The 22,424-nt window shown below is 36.8% G+C and overlaps 1 protein-coding gene across 6 annotated transcripts in view; it reads right to left on the minus strand.

Annotated features, from left to right (window-relative positions):
• Positions 1-22,424, minus strand: part of ZMYM4 (zinc finger MYM-type containing 4) — a 155,338-nt gene that overhangs the window by 22,653 nt on the left and 110,261 nt on the right. For all 6 annotated transcript variants that reach the window (XM_054496387.2, XM_063665995.1, XM_054496381.2 and 3 more), the window contains 15 exons: positions 17,896-18,070; positions 17,565-17,777; positions 13,738-13,888; positions 13,139-13,254; positions 12,061-12,336; positions 11,735-11,885; positions 10,253-10,425; positions 9,235-9,385; positions 7,004-7,144; positions 6,673-6,710; positions 5,609-5,753; positions 2,682-2,800; positions 1,806-1,977; positions 881-934; positions 299-478 (listed from right to left, as the gene is read on the minus strand). In XM_054496387.2, the coding sequence (XP_054352362.1) occupies positions 299-478; positions 881-934; positions 1,806-1,977; positions 2,682-2,800; positions 5,609-5,753; positions 6,673-6,710; positions 7,004-7,144; positions 9,235-9,385; positions 10,253-10,425; positions 11,735-11,885; positions 12,061-12,336; positions 13,139-13,254; positions 13,738-13,888; positions 17,565-17,777; positions 17,896-18,070 (2,255 nt within the window). The remainder of the gene's footprint in view (positions 1-298; positions 479-880; positions 935-1,805; positions 1,978-2,681; positions 2,801-5,608; positions 5,754-6,672; positions 6,711-7,003; positions 7,145-9,234; positions 9,386-10,252; positions 10,426-11,734; positions 11,886-12,060; positions 12,337-13,138; positions 13,255-13,737; positions 13,889-17,564; positions 17,778-17,895; positions 18,071-22,424) is intronic.

Below are 22,424 nucleotides of genomic sequence, written 5' to 3' on the forward strand. Positions count from 1 at the left end.
ACTTAAACCAAGGATATAGTGCATAAATGAAAACTTCATTAACAATCAGGAAAACCTCTTATATAGCTACTACGGGAAAGGTTAAAAAAAATTTTAACCAAATTAACCACTTATAAGAACAATACGGTACAAATTAACACCTACAAAGCCAGGGTCTATTTGTGCTCTAGATTATGACCTCTAACACGTTACACTGTTATTATCAATAACAATTGGCACTGCTTAATAGTGTCAATTCAGAGTTGTACCGATCTTCTAAAATAAAAAGCTTTCAGTGGACAGGTTACTGTACACAAACCTGATGGAAAATCTGCTTCCAGGTCCTGTTCAGTTTCCCCTTTTGAGAACTGCTTCAATTCTGAATCAGCCTCTTGCACAGCATTTGACTTTAAGGCATAATGATTCAGCTCTTCCTCCCAGCTATGTGGAGTAGATACTGCCTCTGATTCGAGATCACCACTGTATGTACTTCCTTGGTCTGAAATATATAGGTAACAATCAAGCCCTCAAAATAAAATAGCCTCATCTTGACATGCTCGGAAACTTCCTGAACCCCTAAATACCAAAAAATGAGATACGGCTGATGGACAATTACCTAGGTACACTCAAGAATGAGGTAACTTGTTCATCAGCCTCAAAGAACTGGATTCATATTTTTGGTAGGCACTTGAAAGCATTATCTCAATTAATTTTTAAAACAAACATTTGAGTGGCTTTTATTATTCTCACTACAAATTAGTACACTTCATATACATCTGATACCCTTTACAAATAGTTAAAATTACAAATATAAAATCCAAGGGTACTAATATTTTATAGGTTTCTATCACTAACAGAGGGTAGTATTTCTAAAAATCAAAACATATTTTCAACTACAAACCTTTTTCAAATATCTTGGTGTCTAGAAAGAGTTCCTGTTCAGAAGTTTGAGACTCTAAAGAAAAAGAAAAGCACATAAATAATTTATGTTTATACAACAAATTATATCTCAAATGAAATGACTGCACTATATACATAAATCATACCACAAAGTTCTAAGTAAATAGATTTCATACGCAGAAAGAATAATTCATTAACAAAATTAGACGTTAGGGATAAATGCAGTTAAACAGATTACCACTGTTAATGGGGATTCTGGTTAGTATCATGTGCTTTGGAGTCAGATGTATCTGGATTCAAGTTCTGGTTCCGCCACTTCTGGACTGCATAACCAAGGCAAGTCTAACATCCTACTTTCCAGATCAGAAATTTGAGGTACATAGTACCCCCTCCCCACCCCATAAGGCTGTCATGAAGATTGAATGAGGCAAGGCACACAATGCACTGAGCACAATGCCTAGAGAATGGCAAGCACACAAAACGTTAACTATTGTTTTTATCATGATTCCACACTAGTAGTATGAGATCTATCTATCAGTTATTTTGAGCCAAATGGTTTTCCATCCTAAGGTTCTATTTACCCTCTACCAGCATGCTGGTTATTATATAACAGGAATTCTTATGTGGGGACCATGGCTTTGATTACAGAGATAAAATTGGAAAATGATCATGAAATCTTGATTTCTAAGTTATTTTTCTGGAATCATAACTAAAAACTATTGAATACCAATACTTGGTTTTCCTTCATAAAAACAATAAGAGCTTTCAGAAGCACTAAAAAGTGTAATCAACCCCACAGGCTTGGTATTCACAGACAATAAAGGTTTTAGAAACACCCTGACTGTCTTATACTTAAAATTATTTGAGTCACCTGAAAATGTGTAAAACGTGTTTTTTCTTTCTTTACTTTTAAAGATTATACCAACCTCCCTGAGATAGAGTCTTCTCCTTCTCTTCATCTTCTGCAATCATTTCTGCCATCTCAAGGAGATCAGCTTCAAATGGATGTGTGGGAAGCTTTTCTTTAATGTCTTCAATACTCTCTGTGACTTTATCTTCACTATCCATTGAAGATGGAATAAGCATAGGGACAGGCATCTGAAAGACCAAGGATAGACTGAAGGCTTTCTTTGGCAACAGGTTTGTAGCCAAAAGTATGATTTGTGAGATGATTTAGGTATTAAAATAGTAAACAAATTTAAGATATATTCATTGCTGATGATTAAAACAGTCTTGCTAGTTTGTTTTTATAAGACTAGAGCCATTTAAATAAAATTTCAATAAGTGCTTTGGACACTCAACCAATTACGTCTCTGAATCCTCTAAAAGAATAATTCTATAATACACTTGCATTTTGTTTTTGTTGTTTTTGCTTGTATTTCTCACAATTTTCTCATAACTGTTTCCTTTAAGGACTCAGTACCTGGGAAAAATAAATTTGTAATTAAAAAATACATTTTTCTTTAATCAAGAATGAGAATTATGTAAATCACAGTACTCTTTTCACCCTTGCTAGATTCCAGGATTTCAACATACACCATTTCTGATCTTTTTCTCTTTGAGTGGTCTTATTGTGCATGTAACTTTTTTAAAAAGCTACATCATAACCTTTTCTGAGAAGGAGGGGTACAAATTAGCAGTCATTTATATAATCCATGTTAAGCAATAATGGGAATATGATAACAGCCAATCAGAAGCAGGTATATTTTACCAACAAATGAAAACTTTCTTCACAGAACTATACAATTTTAATTGAGGAAAATGCATGCTATATTAGCTTTAATCTCTAAATGATTACTCACTGGAACTGGAATTCCAAATGGGACTGGAGCATATTGAGTATAAAGATGAAGAGGTATGGGAACAAACACTGGTACGGGAACTGGCACCACAATAATCTGGGGCTGACTTGGAGTGTCTTCTAACAATAACAACAACAAAATCACAAAAAGCAAAGAGGGTTAGAAATACTTTAATAAGATTTCAAAATAAAAAAGCTTATGGAGGTTTATAGTTCAAAATAAGAGTAACCTACCAGACTACAGGAGTTCTTACAAAGGAGAAATAACTAAAGTAGCCAAAAAAAAAAATCTTGAGTATAGCACTGACAAAAAGTGGGTAACAAATATCAGTGATGTGAGGAGAAAATGAATGCAGGATATAATTTAGATGGATACATCAAAAGGATTGAAACAGGGAACCTAGAAGACAGGCATGGAAAACCACTTGCTAAAGAGGAGGCTGAATAGGGAGGGGCCATTTCCATCATGCTATAATGCACATTTCAAAATCATTTGTAGCTACTGAAGATTTTTTTTAACACAAAGTAGTGATGAAAATGACATCAAAAAAGATTAATTTGGCAACAATTTCAGCACTGAATAAAAAATATATCAACTGTTAAAATAGGAGGCAATTATAATATGTAGAGCTAAGATGATGGGAGACTACTCTAGGTTATGATACCTACAAAAAAGAATAAATATATATAGCAGATGTTCTAAGTCTTAAAAAGATGAAACAGAACTTGGAAAAAAACTTGGAGAAAGTAGCAAGATGGATGATTTATTCCATTATTTAACCAGACGGTCCCCAACTTAACAATGGTTCAATACAGGATTTTTCAACTTTATGATGGTGCAAAAACAAGTATATACCATAACCATACTTCTGTATAGCACTGAATAAATTACATGGTATTCAAAACTTTATTATAAAATAAGCTTTGTGTTAGATGACTTTGCCCAACTGTAGGCTAATGTAAGTGTTCTGGGCATGTTTAAAATAGCCTAGGCCCAGTTATGATGATGTTCTGGAGGCTGGGCATATTAAATGCATTTCTGACTCATGATTTTTTTAACATATGATGGGTACAACATTATAAGTCAAGGAGCATATAGAGTCCTTTCTATGTGTCAGAGAATATGCTAGATAAGTGTAAAATCATTAATCTAGGAGAAGGGTAATGCTAGGGACAGAAAGAGAAGAGCTAACAATTTGACTAGAGTTAGAAGTGGGAAAATAATATGGCATAAATTTTTTTTTTTTTTTTTAACAGATGGGGGTCCCACCATGTTGCCCAGGCTGGTCTTGAACTCCTGGGCTCAAGTAATCCTCCCGCCTCAGCTGTCCAAAGTGCTGGGAGTATAGGCATGAGGCACACTTGGCCAATAAACTTTACATAATACAGCGGACATTAAAAAATTGTTACTTGATTTAAAAACATCTGATAACCAAATTACATAATACTAAATAAACTGCTATTGATTAAAAAAAAAAAAAAAAAGAACTAAATCATTTAGAGCCTTGCTATTTTGGTGTGGTCCATGGACCAGAAGCACTGACTTTACCTGGGAGCTTATAAGAAACGCAAAAGCTCAGGCCTCACTGAATAAGAATCTACTTAGTAAAATTCCTGGATAATTCATGTGCATATTAATCTTTGAGAAGCAATGGCTGACAGGATAGCCTTGCAGCTCTAGAAATCAAGAATTTCGTTCTAGTTTAAAAATTCTGGGACTTTTAAAAATTTTTTAGTAGAGATGGTCTCGCTATGTTGCCCGTGCTGGTCTTGAACTCTTGGGCTCAAGTGATCCTCCTGCCTCAGCCTCCCAAACTGCTGGGATTATAGGTGTGAGCCACCGCAATCAGCCAAAATTCTAGGACTTTTGGATGGCAGCATGAGGAGCTACAAAGATCTATTCCTTAGTGAAACAAGCAAAGAAAGTGAAAACTATTTAAAAACAGCCATTTAAATTCTTGGGAAATTGTCCTAAAGGCATATACCAAATGAAGAAACATTTATTCAAGACAATCTGTTCAAATTTCATAAGAACAGTGAAAGTCTGTGACATTTCAGCCATCACAGGCTTTATCCCCCCAGCTCAATTCAGCTCAGCTTGACAGAAACTCCACTATGGGTAGCTGTGGCCAATAAAAATGGGCTTCCCTCCACTCAGCTCCCAATCAAGTGTTACCATATCTCATCAAGAAAGGTAGGCCACAAGCATTTCTCATCCCCTCCAACTGAAAGCTGAAGAGGCTAAATTCCTGGTGAGTATGGGCAAGAGGTCAGGGGCTTCCCTTCACCCAGTTTCCATCCACTGGATGGAGGCTCTACCCTAGGAAAAGCAGGCCAAGAACACTGGGATCCTGATCACCCTCACCCCAGCTCACTTGCAGGGCAGAAGTTCCATGCCAGGAGAGGCAAGCCAAGAAGGCCAGAGGCTACCCCTACCCAGCATCCACAGAGGTGGCTCAGAGATTCTGCCTAGGGGGAGAGGCAGTTCATAAAAAAAAAAAAGAAAGAAAGCTCTGAAGCTCTCCTCAAAGGAACTGACTTCATTTGAAACAGTGTGGAGGAGCCAAGAGACTGTGGAGTAGTTCAAACTTAAGGTCACACTGGAAAACAATAGCATCTCCTAGAAGCCTGTCCATGTAATTCCAAACCTTATGCTTATTCTATAATATTATATTGTCATTAATAAGAGAATTAAATGACTTGCTCACAGTATGGTATCACTGATTAACTTCCTTCTCTTTGACCCAACTTGTTAAGCCTCAGATGCGGAAAATACCTAACTCACAGGGATGCTGTGAGAACTAAATTGGGCAATGTATACAAACAACCAAACACATCACCTAGGAAATAGCAGGTACTCAATGTAAGTAGATCCTAGATTTCTTTCCCTTAAAAAATTAATAAAGAAAGAAAGACCAAGGAACATACCTGTCTGGCATTCTTTGTTTTGGGTATGTGGTTTGCAAGAGGTGGCTTTAGTCTGTGTGATGGGTTTGCATAATAAAGCTTTGTTCTTCAAAAGCCTTGGAGGTTGGGAAGGTGGCAGTTTCAGGGCATCTGTTTGAGTACTTGCCTAGTAAAAAAAACAAATTAGAAACCAAAAACGTTTTTAAAAATCTCATCGTAATTATAAGAAATATTATAATATTAAAATAAATGTCATATTGGAATTACATGGAGGACATAGCAAGTAAATATTCAACCAAATGTATAAGAAATACAATACTCCTAAAATATTAATAGTAATCAAGGAATGTTTTAATAACTATATATTACTCTGCATGTCTCTAATCACAATTTCTATTTACCAAGAAAAATGCTATTTCTATTGTAACACACTGCTGATCAATAACAATGCTGGCTAAGTTTAAAATGAGAATTCTTACTTCCTGATTAAGACACAGAGGACTTGAAAGATTCAAGATAACTAGGAATAACAGAATCACTTATGATCATTTAAGTAACTTGAATAAAGACAATGTGAAAGTTATCCCAGAAACCTGGAGAAACACCTTAGAAATGCCACTGTTCCAGTCATAAGTTTTTCTCATTATTTATTTTCTTCTTTTAAGAGACAAAGCAAAAAATATTAATGGGTTAAAAAAGAATTTTTTTTTTTTTTACAGTATAATCTGTAATGGGTCAGAGGGAGGATAAGCTACATTTTATAAATATTTTATTTATTATTTGAGTACATCACAAAACATCCAAAAGTCTTTCATGCCTAAATCCTGTACAATTTACTTCAATTTTGTGTAATTAAAGAAAAACTTTCAGTAACTATATAGCCAGCATTCAAAGATATTAAAGCACATAAAAGACCTATTTAAATAGCCAGAAAATCCTATTCCTGAACAAAGATTAAATGAGCTAATGAAATCTATTTCATATAATAAATAAAGAAGGAGGGCAAATTAGCTCACACATATTTATACTGTACAAAAATAAAAAATAAATACAGTGACAATACCAATAAAAGTAATAAAACTTACATCACCGATGATTTTCGCTGTTACTGTTGGAACTGCACCTTGATATAAATTTAAACATAAATTTAGGATCTTTACAATTATTTTAACATTAGCATTAAAAGCTGATTATCAGTACATAAACACAAACCCTCATACTAAGAACATGTGTTTTTTTAATTCAACGGAAGAAACTAGCAATTCTATAGTATGAGATATGAAACTTGTGCAGCGAGCCACTATTCCTAATATGAATGTGTCAAACATATGAAAATAATCCCTGATGAAAGGAAGTTAGAGGACCACTGCATTCAACCTAAATAGGCTAGATAAATGCTTTCCAATCAAGCCATACCTTGTAAGACACTGTTAGAATTCACTGTGGGCTGAGCAGCAGGGGCACTTGCCAATGATACTACATTGGCTATAACTGGAGTCGAATCTTTTCTCAGAGATGGGGGTCCTGCTGAAGCAGCTTGAACCATGGAAGTATTTGCTGATTAAAATAAACAAAAATAAGGAAACCTCACGTGATTTATATGTACTTACACAGAAACCATTTCAAGGAAGTTAAACAATGTTTTCAGGTTTGAGTAATTTCTGTTGGAGCAAAAAGTCACTTTAGGATTAACTGGGGTTTTTTTTTTGTTTTTTTTTTTTGAAACAGAGTCTCACTCTGCTGCCCAGGCTGGAGTGCAGTGGCACGATCTCAGCTCACAGCGACCTCCACCTCCCGGGTTCAAGCAATTCCCCCGCCTCAGCCTCCCAAGTAGCTGGGACTACAGGTGCGCACCACCACACCCAGCTAATTTTTTGTATTTTAGTAGAGACGGGTTTCACCATGTTGGCCAGGATGGTCTCAAACTCCTGACCTCGTGATCAGCCTGCCTCAGCCTCCCAAAGTGCTGGGATTACAGGCGTGAGCCACCATACCCTGGTTTTCTACTTTTTAATTAGTAAAACTTGAAAGTTTTCTATTTACTTTATCTTTACATAAAAATGCAACAAATAGTCTAACTTAAAAACCAACAATGCAAATCCTCAAACATACAATACCAATGAAGATCACGGGTTAGATTTAATGGACAATTCAGCCTAATGTTTTTCTTAAATCTTGCCTTTATACAGAAATAATTTTTTTTTAAGTTTTGGAGTAGGCTCTTGTAGATTTTGCTTTTATTTGTAAGGAGACTATACTTAAATTCTTCTAGCTTTCAGGATGATACTAGTGTTGTTTGTTTTTAAATAATAAATTTTCTGAGATAAAATGGCCTACACACCTAGTGTGTAGTCCTGATAAGATAAGTAAGTCCTGATAAGGTAAGTAAGCAACAAAGAGGAAGGGGCACCAGGTGGGGGAGAACAATGAGTAATTACTCTGAGAGATGACCTCCTACAGGTAGCCCCTGGAGCACAGCTTCATTCTGCAAGCAGCCCCCTCCAGCAGTACCTTGTAAAACTTCCCTCAAGCCGCTGCCTCTTTGCAGACTTCCCCTTCTCTGCTGTGCTGCTCACTGCAACCTTGCAACATATTTTCACACCTTCTCTAATAAATCTGCCTTTACCTATGACTGTCTTGGTAAATTCCTTTATAGCCTGTGACACTGGCCCCAACTAGTCACATCCACGACATATAGTTTTATTTTAATTTTTTAGAGGCAGGGTCTCACTATATCATCCAGCTGGGACTGCTGTGCTGTGGTCAACGCTCACTGCACCCCTGAACTCCTGGCCTCAAGCCGTCCTCCCACCTCAGCATTCCAAAGATGGTGGGATTACAGGCATGAACCATCACATCTGGCCTGCACATGGTATGTTTAAAAGGCCATGTGATTTCGACTTTATGTCTTTTGTTGTAAGTAGTCTCAAAGGATTTTTTAAGGAAGCCAATTATACTCAATTACAAACCATTAACTGTTATCCTTTCCCATAAACTTAAGTTCTTACAGAGTTGATTTAATTCAATATTCTCACAGAAATCTATTTAATCAAAAACTCATTTTTACTCAGCTTTAATCTGAGGTGTCAGGCCTCTGAGCCCAAGCTAAGCCATCATATCCCCTCTGACCTGCACATACACATCCAGATGGCCGGTTCCTGCCTTAACTGATGACATTCCAACACAAAAGAAGTGAAAATGGCCTGTTCCTGCCTTAACTGATGACATTACCTTGTGAAATTCCTTTTCCTGGCTCATCCTGGCTCAAAAAGCTCCCCCACTGAGCACTTTGTGACCCCCACTCCTGCCTGCCAGAGAACAACCCCCCTTTTTCCTTTACCTATCCAAATCTTATAAAACGGCCCCACCCCATCTCCCTTCGCTGACTCTTCAGACTCAGCCCACCTGCACAAGGTGAAATAAACAGCCTTGTTGCTCACACAAAGCCTGTTTGGTGGTGTCTTCACACGGACGTGAGTGAAATAAGGTGTTCAACAAAAAAAACTAAATGTTAATGATACAGAATACAAGGAAACTGAGGTTTCATGACATTAATGACAACTGTTTACACAGTTCCTGATCTGTAAAAGAACAGTAGTTCCTAGTATTGACCAAAGACTCCATTCAGTACTTAAGGTTAATTTTACCTGCATTATTTTGTGAAGGCGGGTCACATACACTTTGCTGATTACAGAACATCAAGATACAAAGCAGGTTACAGAAATGTTTCATTTCCCCTCGCCATTTCAAGGACTCACTGAGTTTACCCTGTCGCTTACAAGCATCACATTTGGCCATCTAAAAAAAAGAAGGTAGTCAAGGAGTAAGAAACAAATTATCTGCGGTCTGACAGAATAAAAAAGGACACACATAACAAGTGATGAAATTAACTTAGAATTTAGATCACAAAATTAAAGTTTGACTGTCTTTATCAATGATTATATATATATTATATATATTATATATATATATTATATATATATTTTTTTTTTCTGAGATGGAGTCTTGCTCTATTGCCCAGGCTGGAGTGCAGTGGCGCGATCTCGGCTCACTGCAAGCTCCACCTCCCAGGTTCATGCAATTCTCCTGCCTCAGCCTCCCGAGTAGCTGGGACTATAGGCGCCTGCCACCACGTCCGGCTAATTTTTTTGTATTTTTAGTAGAGACAGGGTTTCACCATATTAGCCAGGATGGTCTCGATCTCCTGACCTCGTGATCCACCCGCCTCGGCCTCCCAAAGTGCTGGGATTACAGGCGTGAGCCACCGCGCCCAGCTGATTTTATATTAATTTTTTTAAAAACACATGTAACATACAGACTTCACTCTATAGCAGTTAAAAAAAGTGAAATAAAAATAAGGTCTATCTTCCTCAGACTTCAGAAGACAAATTCACTTTATTTAAATAATAAATGAATAAAATTATACGTTTAAATATTTTAATGTCTTAAGACTGATATGTCTCCTACAGGAAATTAAAAACAAAAGAAATAAAACTTCAATAACATTAAAGTCTTTCTAAATCTTATATTAATTGCTAGAAGGCATAAAACATTTAATACTTAAAAGTTTTAAATAATTAAATTGTCCTTTATGTGACATGAAATTTTAAAAGGGAATAATTTATGCCCTAGCTTGAAAAACCCAGGAATGTGAATTCTATTTACCTGATAGAACAAAACTGTATATTTCGACATGCATTCTTCACAACAGAACTCTTCCACTTTCCCTCCTAAATTATTCTGTACCAATTTGGGAGATGTCTGTAAACAATAACTGCACATTTTACAGTGATTTCCCCAGCGTTTTGCCAAGTCATGTTTATAAAGCAATTTGCAACCTAAAAATCAGGAAAGATAAAATTAACATTAGGTAGAAATATTAGTTTTCTGCATCTTTAAATGGCCTAGGACAGGCCGGGTGCAGTGGCTCACACCTGTAATCCCAACACTTTGGGAGGCTGGTGGGACGATTGCTTGAGCCCAGGATTTGAGACCAGCCTGGGCAACATGGCAAGACCCCATCTCAAATAAAAACAAAAACAAAAACAAAAAAAGGAAAAATAAGTGGCCTAGGACAAAGTTTTCACACTTGGGTCCTGACCAGTTCACAGAGTATCTTGATTTTTTAGCGTATCTATACTAGTTTTTGTTTTGTTTTGTTTTGGTTTTGGTTTTGGTTTTAAATGATATAAGACAGGATAGGACAGAACACAAAATATTAAACTGCATCGGTTTTATTTCATGAAACTTTTGGGGCTGGGCGTAGTGGCTCACACCTGTAATCCCAGCACTCTGGGAGGCCAAAGTGGGTGGATCACCTGAGGTCAGGAGTTGGAGACCAGCCTGGCCAACATGGTGAAGCCCTGTCTTTACTAAAAATACAAAAATTAGTCAGGTGTGTTGGCGGGTGCCTGTAATCCCAGCTACTCGTGAGGTTGAGGCAGGAGAATCGCTTGAACCCAGGAGGCAGAGGTTGCAGTGAGCCAAGATCGCTCCACGGCATTCCAGCCTGGGTGACAGAGCAAGACTCTGTCTCAAAAAACAAAAACAAAAACAAAAAAACTTTTATTTAGGTATGTGAAAATATACTGGGTCACAGTGTAAACGTATTTCTTCTTTTGTGTTATCAAAAGGTTTGAAAGCCCTTGCTCTAGAAGGCTAATTAATACAGCTTTAGAGTAAAATAAAACATTATAAACATATAGAATAGTTATCTAAATCAAGAAAACAATCTTCCACATATTAATTTGCATATTCAAGCCATTTATATTCAGAAATATAATGGCTGTTTAAGACAATAAAAGTATAAACTTAGAATGTTACCATAATTTAAGGCATTCCATTTAGAAATGGAATGATCTTTGAGGTTCCCATCAACCTAATAATGGGGAACCTAAGGATGTTAAATGTTTTTCACATCATCTTCTTCTGCATTATACTTTGCAAATCTTTCACTTCATTTTAACATCTACATAATAAGAAAACTAGATCAAAAAAGAATGAACTAAGTGTAAATGAATCGAAAAGGCATTTACGTTATACATAAACAATAAAACAGATTAACTTAGATAGTGAAAGCTTAAATCATCATCAACTGCTTTAAAACAACCAACATGCTCAGTAGGTAAGATAATCTTCCGTCTTTACCTTCACTACAGAATGACTTGTCAGCACCTGAGAACCGAACAGTCTCCTTTACAATTTTCTCAATTTTACAATATTCACACATTGCCATTACATTATTTATTTTCTTATATTCGTCAGAACAATTCTTGCCACAGAACTGAAACATTTTGCCCTGCAAAGAAATAATCATTAAATACTAATTAAACATTTGGTTTGTCTTATGGAACTCCTTATCTCCCTTACTTTCAAAACAAATGGTGTGATTTTGAGAGATGCAAAGTTAAAAATAATTTTACAAATAGACCCATGTATACTCAAAATCTTATCATGAACATGGTATACTTTACCTTATAGTCAAGAAGTTCTGGTTTTGTGGCAAAAAGACGGTTACAGTGTTGACATTTGAGTTTCACAACACTTCGTGCAAACCCAACATGCTGGGACTGGGCAGCGAGACGCTGGAGACCAGCTGCAGCAGAGCTACTGATGGAGGTGGGAGAAACAGCAGATGTGCTACCTCCTCCGGCTGACACTGTGGAACCTGTGGGGATGCTTACAATTACTTGGCCCTGAGACAAGGGCACTACTGAAGAATTCATTCCAGTTGGTTTGTTGAATAAATTCTGGAAAAACAAAACAATGAAAAGCATCAATTTAATCTTTGTTAAAACAAAGTAGTATCGTGTGCCTACATATGCCAAGCACAGTTCTAGGCATGTAAGGTACATCTGTTAACAGGCAATGTTCCTGCCTCTGAGCAGCTTATAACGGAATGGGGGGAGTCTCATTTATGATGAAAAAATAAAATAACTAATAATCTTCCTCAAAAATAATATCCTCCCAATAGATAATATGGGTGATAAAAGTACCATTCAATTTTATAGAAGGCAGTTAAATTCCAAATACAGAATGAACTACAAATCCAAGTTTAATAGGAATGATATAGAAACTTACACAACCCAGGCCCTAGCAAACACCTAATAAACGTGCATTACTATAGTAGGTGATAGGTTTGAATTTGTGTCCCTGCCCAAATCTCATGTCCAGTCGTAATCCCCAGTGTTGGGGGAGGAGCCTGGCAGGAAGTGACTGGATCATGGGGGTGGATTTCTCCCCTGCTGTTCTGGTGGTAGTGAGTTTTCACTATCTGGTTGTTTAAAAGTGCAGCACCTCCCACTTCTCTGTCTTCCTCTTGATCCCATCATGTAAGACGTGCCGGCTTCCCCTTCGCCTTCCGCCATAATTGAAAGTTTCCTGAGGCCTCTCCAGCCATGCTACCTGTACAGCCTGTGGAACTGTGAGCCAATAAAACCTCTTTCTTTATAAATTACCCAGTCTAGGGTATTTTTTTAGAGGAGTGCAAGAACAGACTCATACAGTAGGTGACTCACTGACTGAAGAAGAGGAAGGTTCCTGAAGCCATACCTGGAAAGCTACCACACAGCTGTAGCTGCAGAAGTTGCGTATACTTCCATCTGACATGGCTAGGTGATACTGAGGAATTGCTGAGGTTTTACAACTGTTACACTGAACTTGTACACCTTAGCAAATCAAAATAAAAACCAATGAGTAATATGTACAAATGTACACAAAAGTATGAGAAATTAAATAATATTATACAACATAAGAAAATTCAAGGGCCAGGGTAAGTTGTAGGAACTGAAACTAAATCATGTCACATATAGACAAAAACTAACATAATACTGAAAATTTTTCTTTCCAATTTAAATTAGTCAAAGTCTACCCTGAAACTACCAAATAAATGAAACTTCAAAGAAATTAGGTGAGGATAAAGAAAATATATTAAAGAAGCCATATGAAATTCTTTTGGTAAGGGGGAAATGCATAAATAGGCATGCAAGTAAATAAATAAGCAATCAAGGTAACAGGTGATATTTTACAACAAATATCTGAAATATGTTAAATGTGCCTTAAAAATCAACCAAAAAAATATACCTTAAAAACAAAGCAATAACCATAATTTTTCAACTATTACATTTCATAGTTTATGAAACCAATATTACCTGCAGAAGTAACCATTTTAACTCTGTAAGCAGATAAGCAATTAACAGAACAGAAAAGCTCTGTCTTCCCCAAGCTATTGGTATTTTCAATCATTTCTGCTGAGGATCTCAATGATTTGCAAAGCGCACATGGTGTAATTTTGGCTGATTTCTATTAAGAGAATAAAACAACATTCATTTTTAACAAATTCCTAGTAAAAGCATAATTCTTTGAAATGTTTATACTCAACACTTTCGAAATATTTGAAATCAGTGATTTTCAAACTTTTATGATTGTAATCCTCAATAGGAAGTTTCATGGTACACATGTACTTCTGAGATTTTGCATTTGTGTATTATGTATGTATGTAATAAAACTAAAAAGTTTTATAGAGGAATAAATATCATGATAACAGGTAATGCACTTTGATATTTTCCAATCTCTTCTGTTTCATTAAAAAAGTAATGCGGCCAGGCGCAGTGGCTCACCCCTGTAATCCCAGCACATTGGGAGGCCGAGGTGGGTGGATCACCTGAGGTCAGGAGTTCAAGACCAGCAAGGCCAACATGGTGAAACCCCGCCTGTACAAAAATACAAAAAAAATTAGCCAGGCATAGGGGCAGGCACCTGTAGTCCCAGCTATTTGGGAGGCTAAGGCAGGAGAATGGCGTGAACCCAGGAGGCGAAGCTTGCAGTGAGCCGAGATCGCGCCACTGCACTCCAGCCTGGGCGACAGAATGAGAAGATTCCATCTCAAAAAAAAAAAAGAAAGAAAAAGAAAAAAATAATAATGCTGGTTATAACCTAGTAATTAATTTCAGGGTCTATTAATAGGTCATAACCATAGTTTTAAAAACATTAAATAATAGCAAGTTCATGCTTTTATACTATATCATCCTATAAATTGAAATAACCCCCTCCAAAGGTGCTTATAAATATGAATTTAAGGAAATTAGTAAACTTATTAGGCAACTTATTGGCAAATATTCTACCACTAATAATAAAAAAAAAATCTATAAGCGTAAAGTGAGAGCAAACCTGGGATATCACAGGTGTCCAAATACAAACAATCAGAGTCCGTTATCTTAAGTCTTCACCCAATTAGGGATTCAGCAGCAAATAATGCTAAGTATTATTAACATATCACACATTCAGCATAATTTATAAAGTATGTCCAGCACCAATTAGGAGATTTTAAGAGCAATCTTCCTTCTTAAAGAATCAATTTGTGAAACTTGATATTAAAATAAATACACAGTAAAGTGAATATATGCCTGAATTCTGGAATGTCTTCTAAATCTCTAACCCCATTTCCCTCTCCTCCCTAATGAGGACTGTAAAAGCAAACCTCATTTGTAAGCCTCTCCTCCCTAATGAGGACTGTAAAAGCAAACCTCATTTGTCAGACCCAGGTCAAGAGTTACCTTTGTGAAGCTTTTGCTGATAGTCTCATCTTTCCCTATCAAGTAGAGCTCACTATGCTACCTCTGTGGCCCACTGTACCCATAATACTTCCATCATAGCATCTCTATTTACTCATTTATACGTCTTATCTTTCTCAGGAGACACGCAGCCCCTCAAAACAGAAATTATATCTAATGTTTGTTGAATGAATTACATGTAAGGAAGAAAGGAAAGTAGCAGAAATGACCATCTACAATGCCCCAGTTACATACTAGGCATTCTTTCATTCTTACTTTCTATAATCCTAAAAACTTCCCAGTGACATAGGTGGTATCATAGTTATTTACAGACAGAAAAACTGGGACTCAGGGAGCTTAACTGCTTTCCCCAAGGTAAAACTGTGTTTGAACATAAGGTCTGGAATTAAATCTAGATCTGCCTTACTTCTAAATTCCAGTTCTTTCTCTACCACAGCAGATATAATACATGAAAAATTTAATAGGTTTTGGCTACATTAAAAGTAAAGAATAAATTTAAAATTAAGATGTTTCATCCTATTTCTCCCTCTCTTGTGGACTATGACTCATCTTTCAATGGACTGAATCCAAGTAACTTTTAGTACCTGATACAGTATCAGGCAAAGAACAGTCTTTTGGAAAAAGATAAAACAATGAAGATGTGGGGATTTTTTTTTCCTTTGTGAACAAAAATAAGGAATGAATAGTAAAACTTAGCCATTATAGTGTGTTTTCACATTAACAGGAAATAAATTGAAACATGTTTAAATTCCAAAATTACTACAAAGTTTTAAGAACAATTAACAAGAAAGTTCCTAATCAACACTATTAAATTCACCAATTTTGGTAAACTGTATAAAGATTTACTATTCTAAGGAAAAGAATGATTAGCAAATGCACTTACATAGAGAGACATTACAAAATTAAAAATATTAAAAGTACTTACCCCATAAATATATACACCTACTATGGACCCAAAAAATTAAAAATTAAAACTATATATATATAGCATTTACTATTCCTTTAGGTTTATCAATTTTAAAACTAATATTTGATCAAAATTCACTAATAAAATACAAATCTAATACACACAAAACTACATAAAAGACATTTGTTATAGAGTTCATCCAGTTCATCCCATGCACACCTCATCAATTCACAAATATATAATCCACATCTATTTCTTCCTATTTCATAAAGATAAGAAAAATCCCTTACTGTAACAATTAATGATATAATTTTGATTATCTGGTTTGCAATTTTAATTCTGTGAATCAGATTTCAACAATACATACGCAACTTGAACCTTTCCTTGTCAAATAAGAAGTATATATGCAAATCTCACATGCTGGAAAGATTAGAAGGCTATACAAAATGATAGGATTTGTTATCTGTGAGAGATACACTGTATTTCTTCATGTTTTTTTTTAACTTTCAAAATATTGTTAAAGAATACAAATCACTTTTGAAATAAAAAAGCCATACTGGCTGGGCGTGGTGGCTCGCACCTGTAATCCCAGCACAGGGATTGGGAGGCCGAGGCGGGTGGATCACTTGAGGTCAGGAGTTTGATACCAGCCTGGCCAGTATAGTGAAATCCCATCTCTACTAAAAATACAAAAAAATTAGCCAGGCCTGGTGGTGGGCGCCTGTAATCCTAGCTACTTGGGAGGCTGAGGCAGGAGAATCGCTTGAACCAGGGAGGCTGAGGTTGCAGTGAGCCAAGATCGCACTCCAGCCTGGGAGACAGTGTGAGGCTCCATCTCATTAAAAAAAAAAAAAAAAAAAGCCACACTCTAAAAACATGTATTTCAAATGCATAAACAAAACTGCTGCTTACAGAACTCTATACGAATACTTAATGCACATTTATTCAACAAATACTATTTATGTATAAAGAATACCAGTTAGCAAATAGTAAACTCTCTCTATATATATGTATATATACATATACATATATACGTATATACATATATACGTATATATACGTGTGTGTGTGTGTGTGTGTATATATATATATTTTTGATTTTTTTTTTTTTGGGACAGAGTTGCGCTCTTGTTGCCCAGGCTGGAGTGCAATGGCGCGATCTTGGCTCACTGCAACCTCCACCTCCCGAGTTCAAGCGATTCTCCTGCCTCAGCCTCCTGAGTAGCTGGGATTACAGGGATGTGCCACCACACCTGGCTAATTTTTGTATTTTCAGTAGAGATGGGGTTTCTCCATGTTGGTCAGGCTGGTCTCGAATTCCCAGCCTCAGGTGATCCGCCCACCTCAGCCTCCCAAAGTGCTGGGATTACAGGTGTGAGCCATGGCACCCGGCCAGTAAACCCAATATTGCAAAACAACATTTTCATAAATAATTTCGACTAAAAATACAGATTACCTGAACTGAACAAAGACATCACGATTAAATATGGTCATGTACCTGCTTGTATGCTGTGATACACGATGAACTACAAAACTTCTTAGACTGTCCCTCTATCTGAAGCATGTGGCATTGTCCCGACCCACTGTAACAGTAACCCCCACAGTTTTCACAACAGTTCATGGTGAGGTTGTTAGCAGAACGAAACTTAGAGAAGCAGGCATCACTGCAAAGTTTATGGACCACATTCTGATAATTAACTTCATGTCGAATCTAGAAATTAAAAAATAGCAACACAAAAACAAGGAGCAGAGAGCATCAAAAGCTGTTCTTTAAGCACAGACATATTAATATTAGACTCCTGCCCCAATAAAGGAAAATGGTAACTTACAACAGCATTCTTCTGACACATGCTGCATTTGGTTGAAATACTATTTGTATTTATGGTAACAATAGGTTTTTTTTTCAGTTCATATGTTGACAAACATGACTGACTGCAAAAATCTTTACTAGTGGTGGTGTTTTCAAACTGGGCACTGATCACATCCTTTGGATTTAAAATGTCTCTAAAAATAAGAAAAAAAATAACATAAGCCATGGTATAATTAATTTCTTTTTCCTTTCTGTGAGCTAAAATAACTAAATAAAACAGAGGCAATTATACTGTAGGGAAATAACACTGGAATTTAAGTTTAAAAACTTTAATTTTCTGGGAGACACTTAAAAATTGCTTTGATCCTTAAATTCTTTTCTATGAAGTGGAATTAATACAGCACCTACTTCATAGAACTGTTATGAGAATTAGTATGTTTCAAAGACTAAAAGGAAAACATCAAATGATTAGCATTCATTATCTCTACAGGAGGGATTATGGGAGATTTTTATTTTCTTTTCTAGAATTATCTGTATTTTCAAAATATTCTTTTAAAAATACTGTATTACATTTAACATTGTCAAAAATTAGTATATTTTAAAAGTAAACATACATTTTACACTACACAGTGCATATTCTAGCACACTTACATAAAATATAACATTACCATATCTAAATAATTTAATTCCTAAGCACTAGTAACAAAGGCAATGAAGATTAAAACCCTAATGATTAAGGCTCCTTACCACTCCAACCCTAATCCCACCAAACCACTCACTCTATAGTAGTTTACCAGATAGTTCAAGTGGAAACCATATTAAAAACCAATTTTTCAGCCAGGCGCAGTGGCTCACGCCTGTAATCCCAATGCTTTGGGAGGCTGAGGCGGGCGGATTACAAGGTCAGAAGATCGAGAGCATCCTGGCTAACACGGTGAAACCCCGTCTCTACTAAAAATACAAAAAATTAGCCAGGCGTGGTGGCATGCGCCTGTAGTCCCAGCTACTCGGGAGGTTGAGGCAGGAGGATGGCATGAACCCGGGAAGCGGAGCTTGCAGTGAGCCAAGATTGTGCCACTGCACTCCAGCCTGGGTGACAGAGCGAGACTCTGTCTCAAATAAATAAATAAATAAATAAATAAAACCAATTTTTCAAACTGGTGAAATTTTCTAATCAATGTCTCTCTCCCATGAGTATACATCCACCTAATAGTTAATAAACTGCTTTATACTCATGCTTGTATCTTAAAGAGATTACGCTAATAGGATACTTTTAAAGAAAAAATTATAGGCATACCTTGTTTTATTGTGCTTCACAGATACTGCACTTTCTAACAAATAGAAGGCTTGTAGCAACCCTGCCTCACACAAGTCTATCAGTGCCATTTCTTAACAGCATTTGCCCACGACATGTCTCTGTATTATATTTTGGTAGTTCTCCCAATATTTCAAACGTTTTTGTTATTATAATATCTGTAATATATATATATCATGTAATATCGACATGTCTCTGTATTATATTTTGGTAGTTCTCCCAATATTTCTAACGTTTTTGTTATTATAATATCTGTTTTTCTGTGATTAGTGAACACTGATGTTACTATTGTAATTGTTTTGGGGAGTAACCACAAACCAGGTCAATGTAAGATAGCAAACTTAATTGAAAATTGTGTGTGTTCTGACTGCTCCATTGACTTCTGTATCTCTCCCACTCTTCAGGCCTTCCTATTCCCTAAGGCACAACAATATTGAAAGCAGGCCAATGAATAACCTCACAATGGCCTCTAAATGCTCAACAAAATTAAGAGTCCCACGTTTCTCACTATAAATCAAAAGCTAGAAATGATTACTCTTAGTGAGGAAGGCATGTAGAAAGCTAGGTCTCTTGCGCCAAACATTTAACCACATAGTAAATGCAAAGGAAAAGTTCTTGAAAGACTAAGAGGGGTACTCCAGTGAAGACATGAATGATAAGAAAGTGCAACAGTTGGCCGGGCATGGTGGCTCACGCCTGTAATACCAGCACTTTGGGAGGCCGAGGCGGGTGGATCAACTGGGGTCAGGAGTTGGAGACCAACCTAGCCAACATGGTGAAACCACGTCTCTACTAAAAAATGCAAAACTTAGGCAGGACGCAGTGGCTCACGACTGTAATTCCAGCACTTTGGGAGGCTGAGGTGGGTGGGTCACAAGATCAAGAGATCCAGACCATCCTGGCCAACATGGTGAAATCCCATCTCTATTAAAAATACAAAAATTAGCTGGGCGTGGTGGCGTGTGACTGTAGTCCGAGCTACTTGGGAGGCTGAGGCAGGAGAATTGCTTGAACCCGGGAGGTGGAGGCTGCAGTGACCTGAAATTGCGCCACTGCACTCAAGCCTGGGTGACAGAGAGACACTCTGTCTCAAAACAACAACAACAAAAAGAAAGTGCAAGTCTTACTGCTGATGTGGAGAAAAGTTATAGTGGTCTAGATAGAAGATCAAACCAGCCACAGCATTCCCTTAAGCCAAAGCCTAATCGAGAGCAAGGCCCTAACTCTCTTGAATTCTAGGAAGACTCAGGTAAAGAAGCTGCAGAAGTTTAGAGCTAGTAGAGGTTAGCTCATATGGTTTAACGAAAGAAGCTATCTCTGGAACATCAAAGTACAAGGTGAAGCAGCAAGTGCTGATGGAGAAGCTGTAGCAAGTTATCAAGAATATCTAGCTAAGACAACTTATGATGGTGGCTACATCTTCAATGTAGAAGAAACAGTCTTCTATTGAAAAACGATGCCATCTAGGACTTTCATAGCTAGAGAGAAGTCAATGACTGGCTTCAAAGCTTCAAAGGAAAGGCTGACTGTCTTGTTAGGGGCTAATGTAGCTGGTGACTTCATCAAGTAGAAGCCACCAGCTTCTACTTTTAACTTTCAAAAATCCCAGGACACTTAAAAGATTCCTTTCAAAATATTACTGCTCATTGACATCTAGTCACTGAAGAGTTCTGATGGAGATGTACAAGAGGTTAATGTTATTTTCATACCTGCTTACCCAATATCTATTCTGCAGCCTGTGGATCAAAGAGTAATTTCAACTTTTGCAACTCATTATTTAAGAAATACATTTCCTAAGGCTACAGCTGCCATAGATAGTGATTCCTATAATGGATCTGGCCAAAGGAAATTAAAAAGCTTCTGGAAAGGATTCACCATTCCAGATGACATTAAGAACATTCATGATTAATGAGAGGAAATCCAAATATCATCATTAATAGGAGCTTGGAAGTAGGTAACTTCAATCCTCACAGATGACTCTGAGGAGTTTGAGACTTCTGTGGAGGAAATAACTACAAATGTGGGAGAAATAGTAAGAGAACTAGAAGTGGAGCCTGAAGATGCGACTGAATTGCTGCAATCTCATGATAAAACGAACAGATAAGGAGTTGCTTCCAATGGATGAGCAAGGAAAGTAATTTCTTGTCATGGAATTTACTCCTGGTGCAGATGCTGTGAACTTTGGTGAAATGACACCAAAGGATTTAAAGTATTACATAAACTTAGTTGATAAAGCAATGGTGGAGTCTGAGAGTACTGATTCCAATTTGGAAAGTTCTTCTCTGGGTGAAATGCTATCAAATATTATTGCATGCCACAAAGAAATATTTTGTGAAAGGAAGAGTCAACTGATGTGACAAACTTCATTGTTATCTTAAGAAATTGCCACAGCCACCAAAACCTTCAGCAACCATCACACTGAATTAATCAGCAGCCATCGACATTGAAACAAGACTGTCCACTAGTAATAAGATTATGACTCACTGAAGGCTCACATGATTGTTAGCATTTGTTAGCAATGCAGTATTTTTAATTTAAAAATGTACATTGGTTTTTAAAGATTTAATGCTATTGCACACAGACTACAGTATAAACACAACTTTGATATGAACTGGGAAGCCAAAAAATTAATATCATTCACTTTATTGAAATAATTGCTTTATTGAGCTATTTGCTTTATTGAGGTGGTCTGGAACCAAACCCTGAATATCTCTGAAGTATGGCTATACAAATCTCTCTGCTTCAGTAAAATAGTAGATATAATGGGAAATCATCATTAGGAGCACCTAATATTTTACTATAATACATAACTCCATACCTTGCCATCTTCCATACTTAGCAGCTCTAGACTGCTTTGCTTTTTGCATTTCCTGTTATTTTTAAAATTAGGTTTTAATGTATTTCATAGAGGGATATTTAGTGAGAAGGATATTTAGTGAGAAGTTACATTGAGCCAGACATTAACAAAACCCTGAGTCAAAATATGGTCCACATATGGGCCAGGCGCAGTGGCTCACACCTGTAATTCCAGCACTTTGGGAGGTTGAGGCGGGCAGATCACTTGAGGTCAGGAGTTTGAGACCAGCCTGGCCAATAAGGCGAAACCCCGTCTCTACTATAAATACAAAAATTAGCCGGGCGTGGTAGCATGCGCCTGTAGTCCCAGCTACTCGGGAGGCTGAGGCAAGAGAATTGCTTGAACCTGGGAGGTAGAAGTTGCAGTGAGCGTAGAT

This window comes from Pongo pygmaeus, chromosome 1, assembly GCF_028885625.2.
Source record: "Pongo pygmaeus isolate AG05252 chromosome 1, NHGRI_mPonPyg2-v2.0_pri, whole genome shotgun sequence".
NCBI classification, from domain to species: Eukaryota; Metazoa; Chordata; class Mammalia; order Primates; family Hominidae; genus Pongo; species Pongo pygmaeus.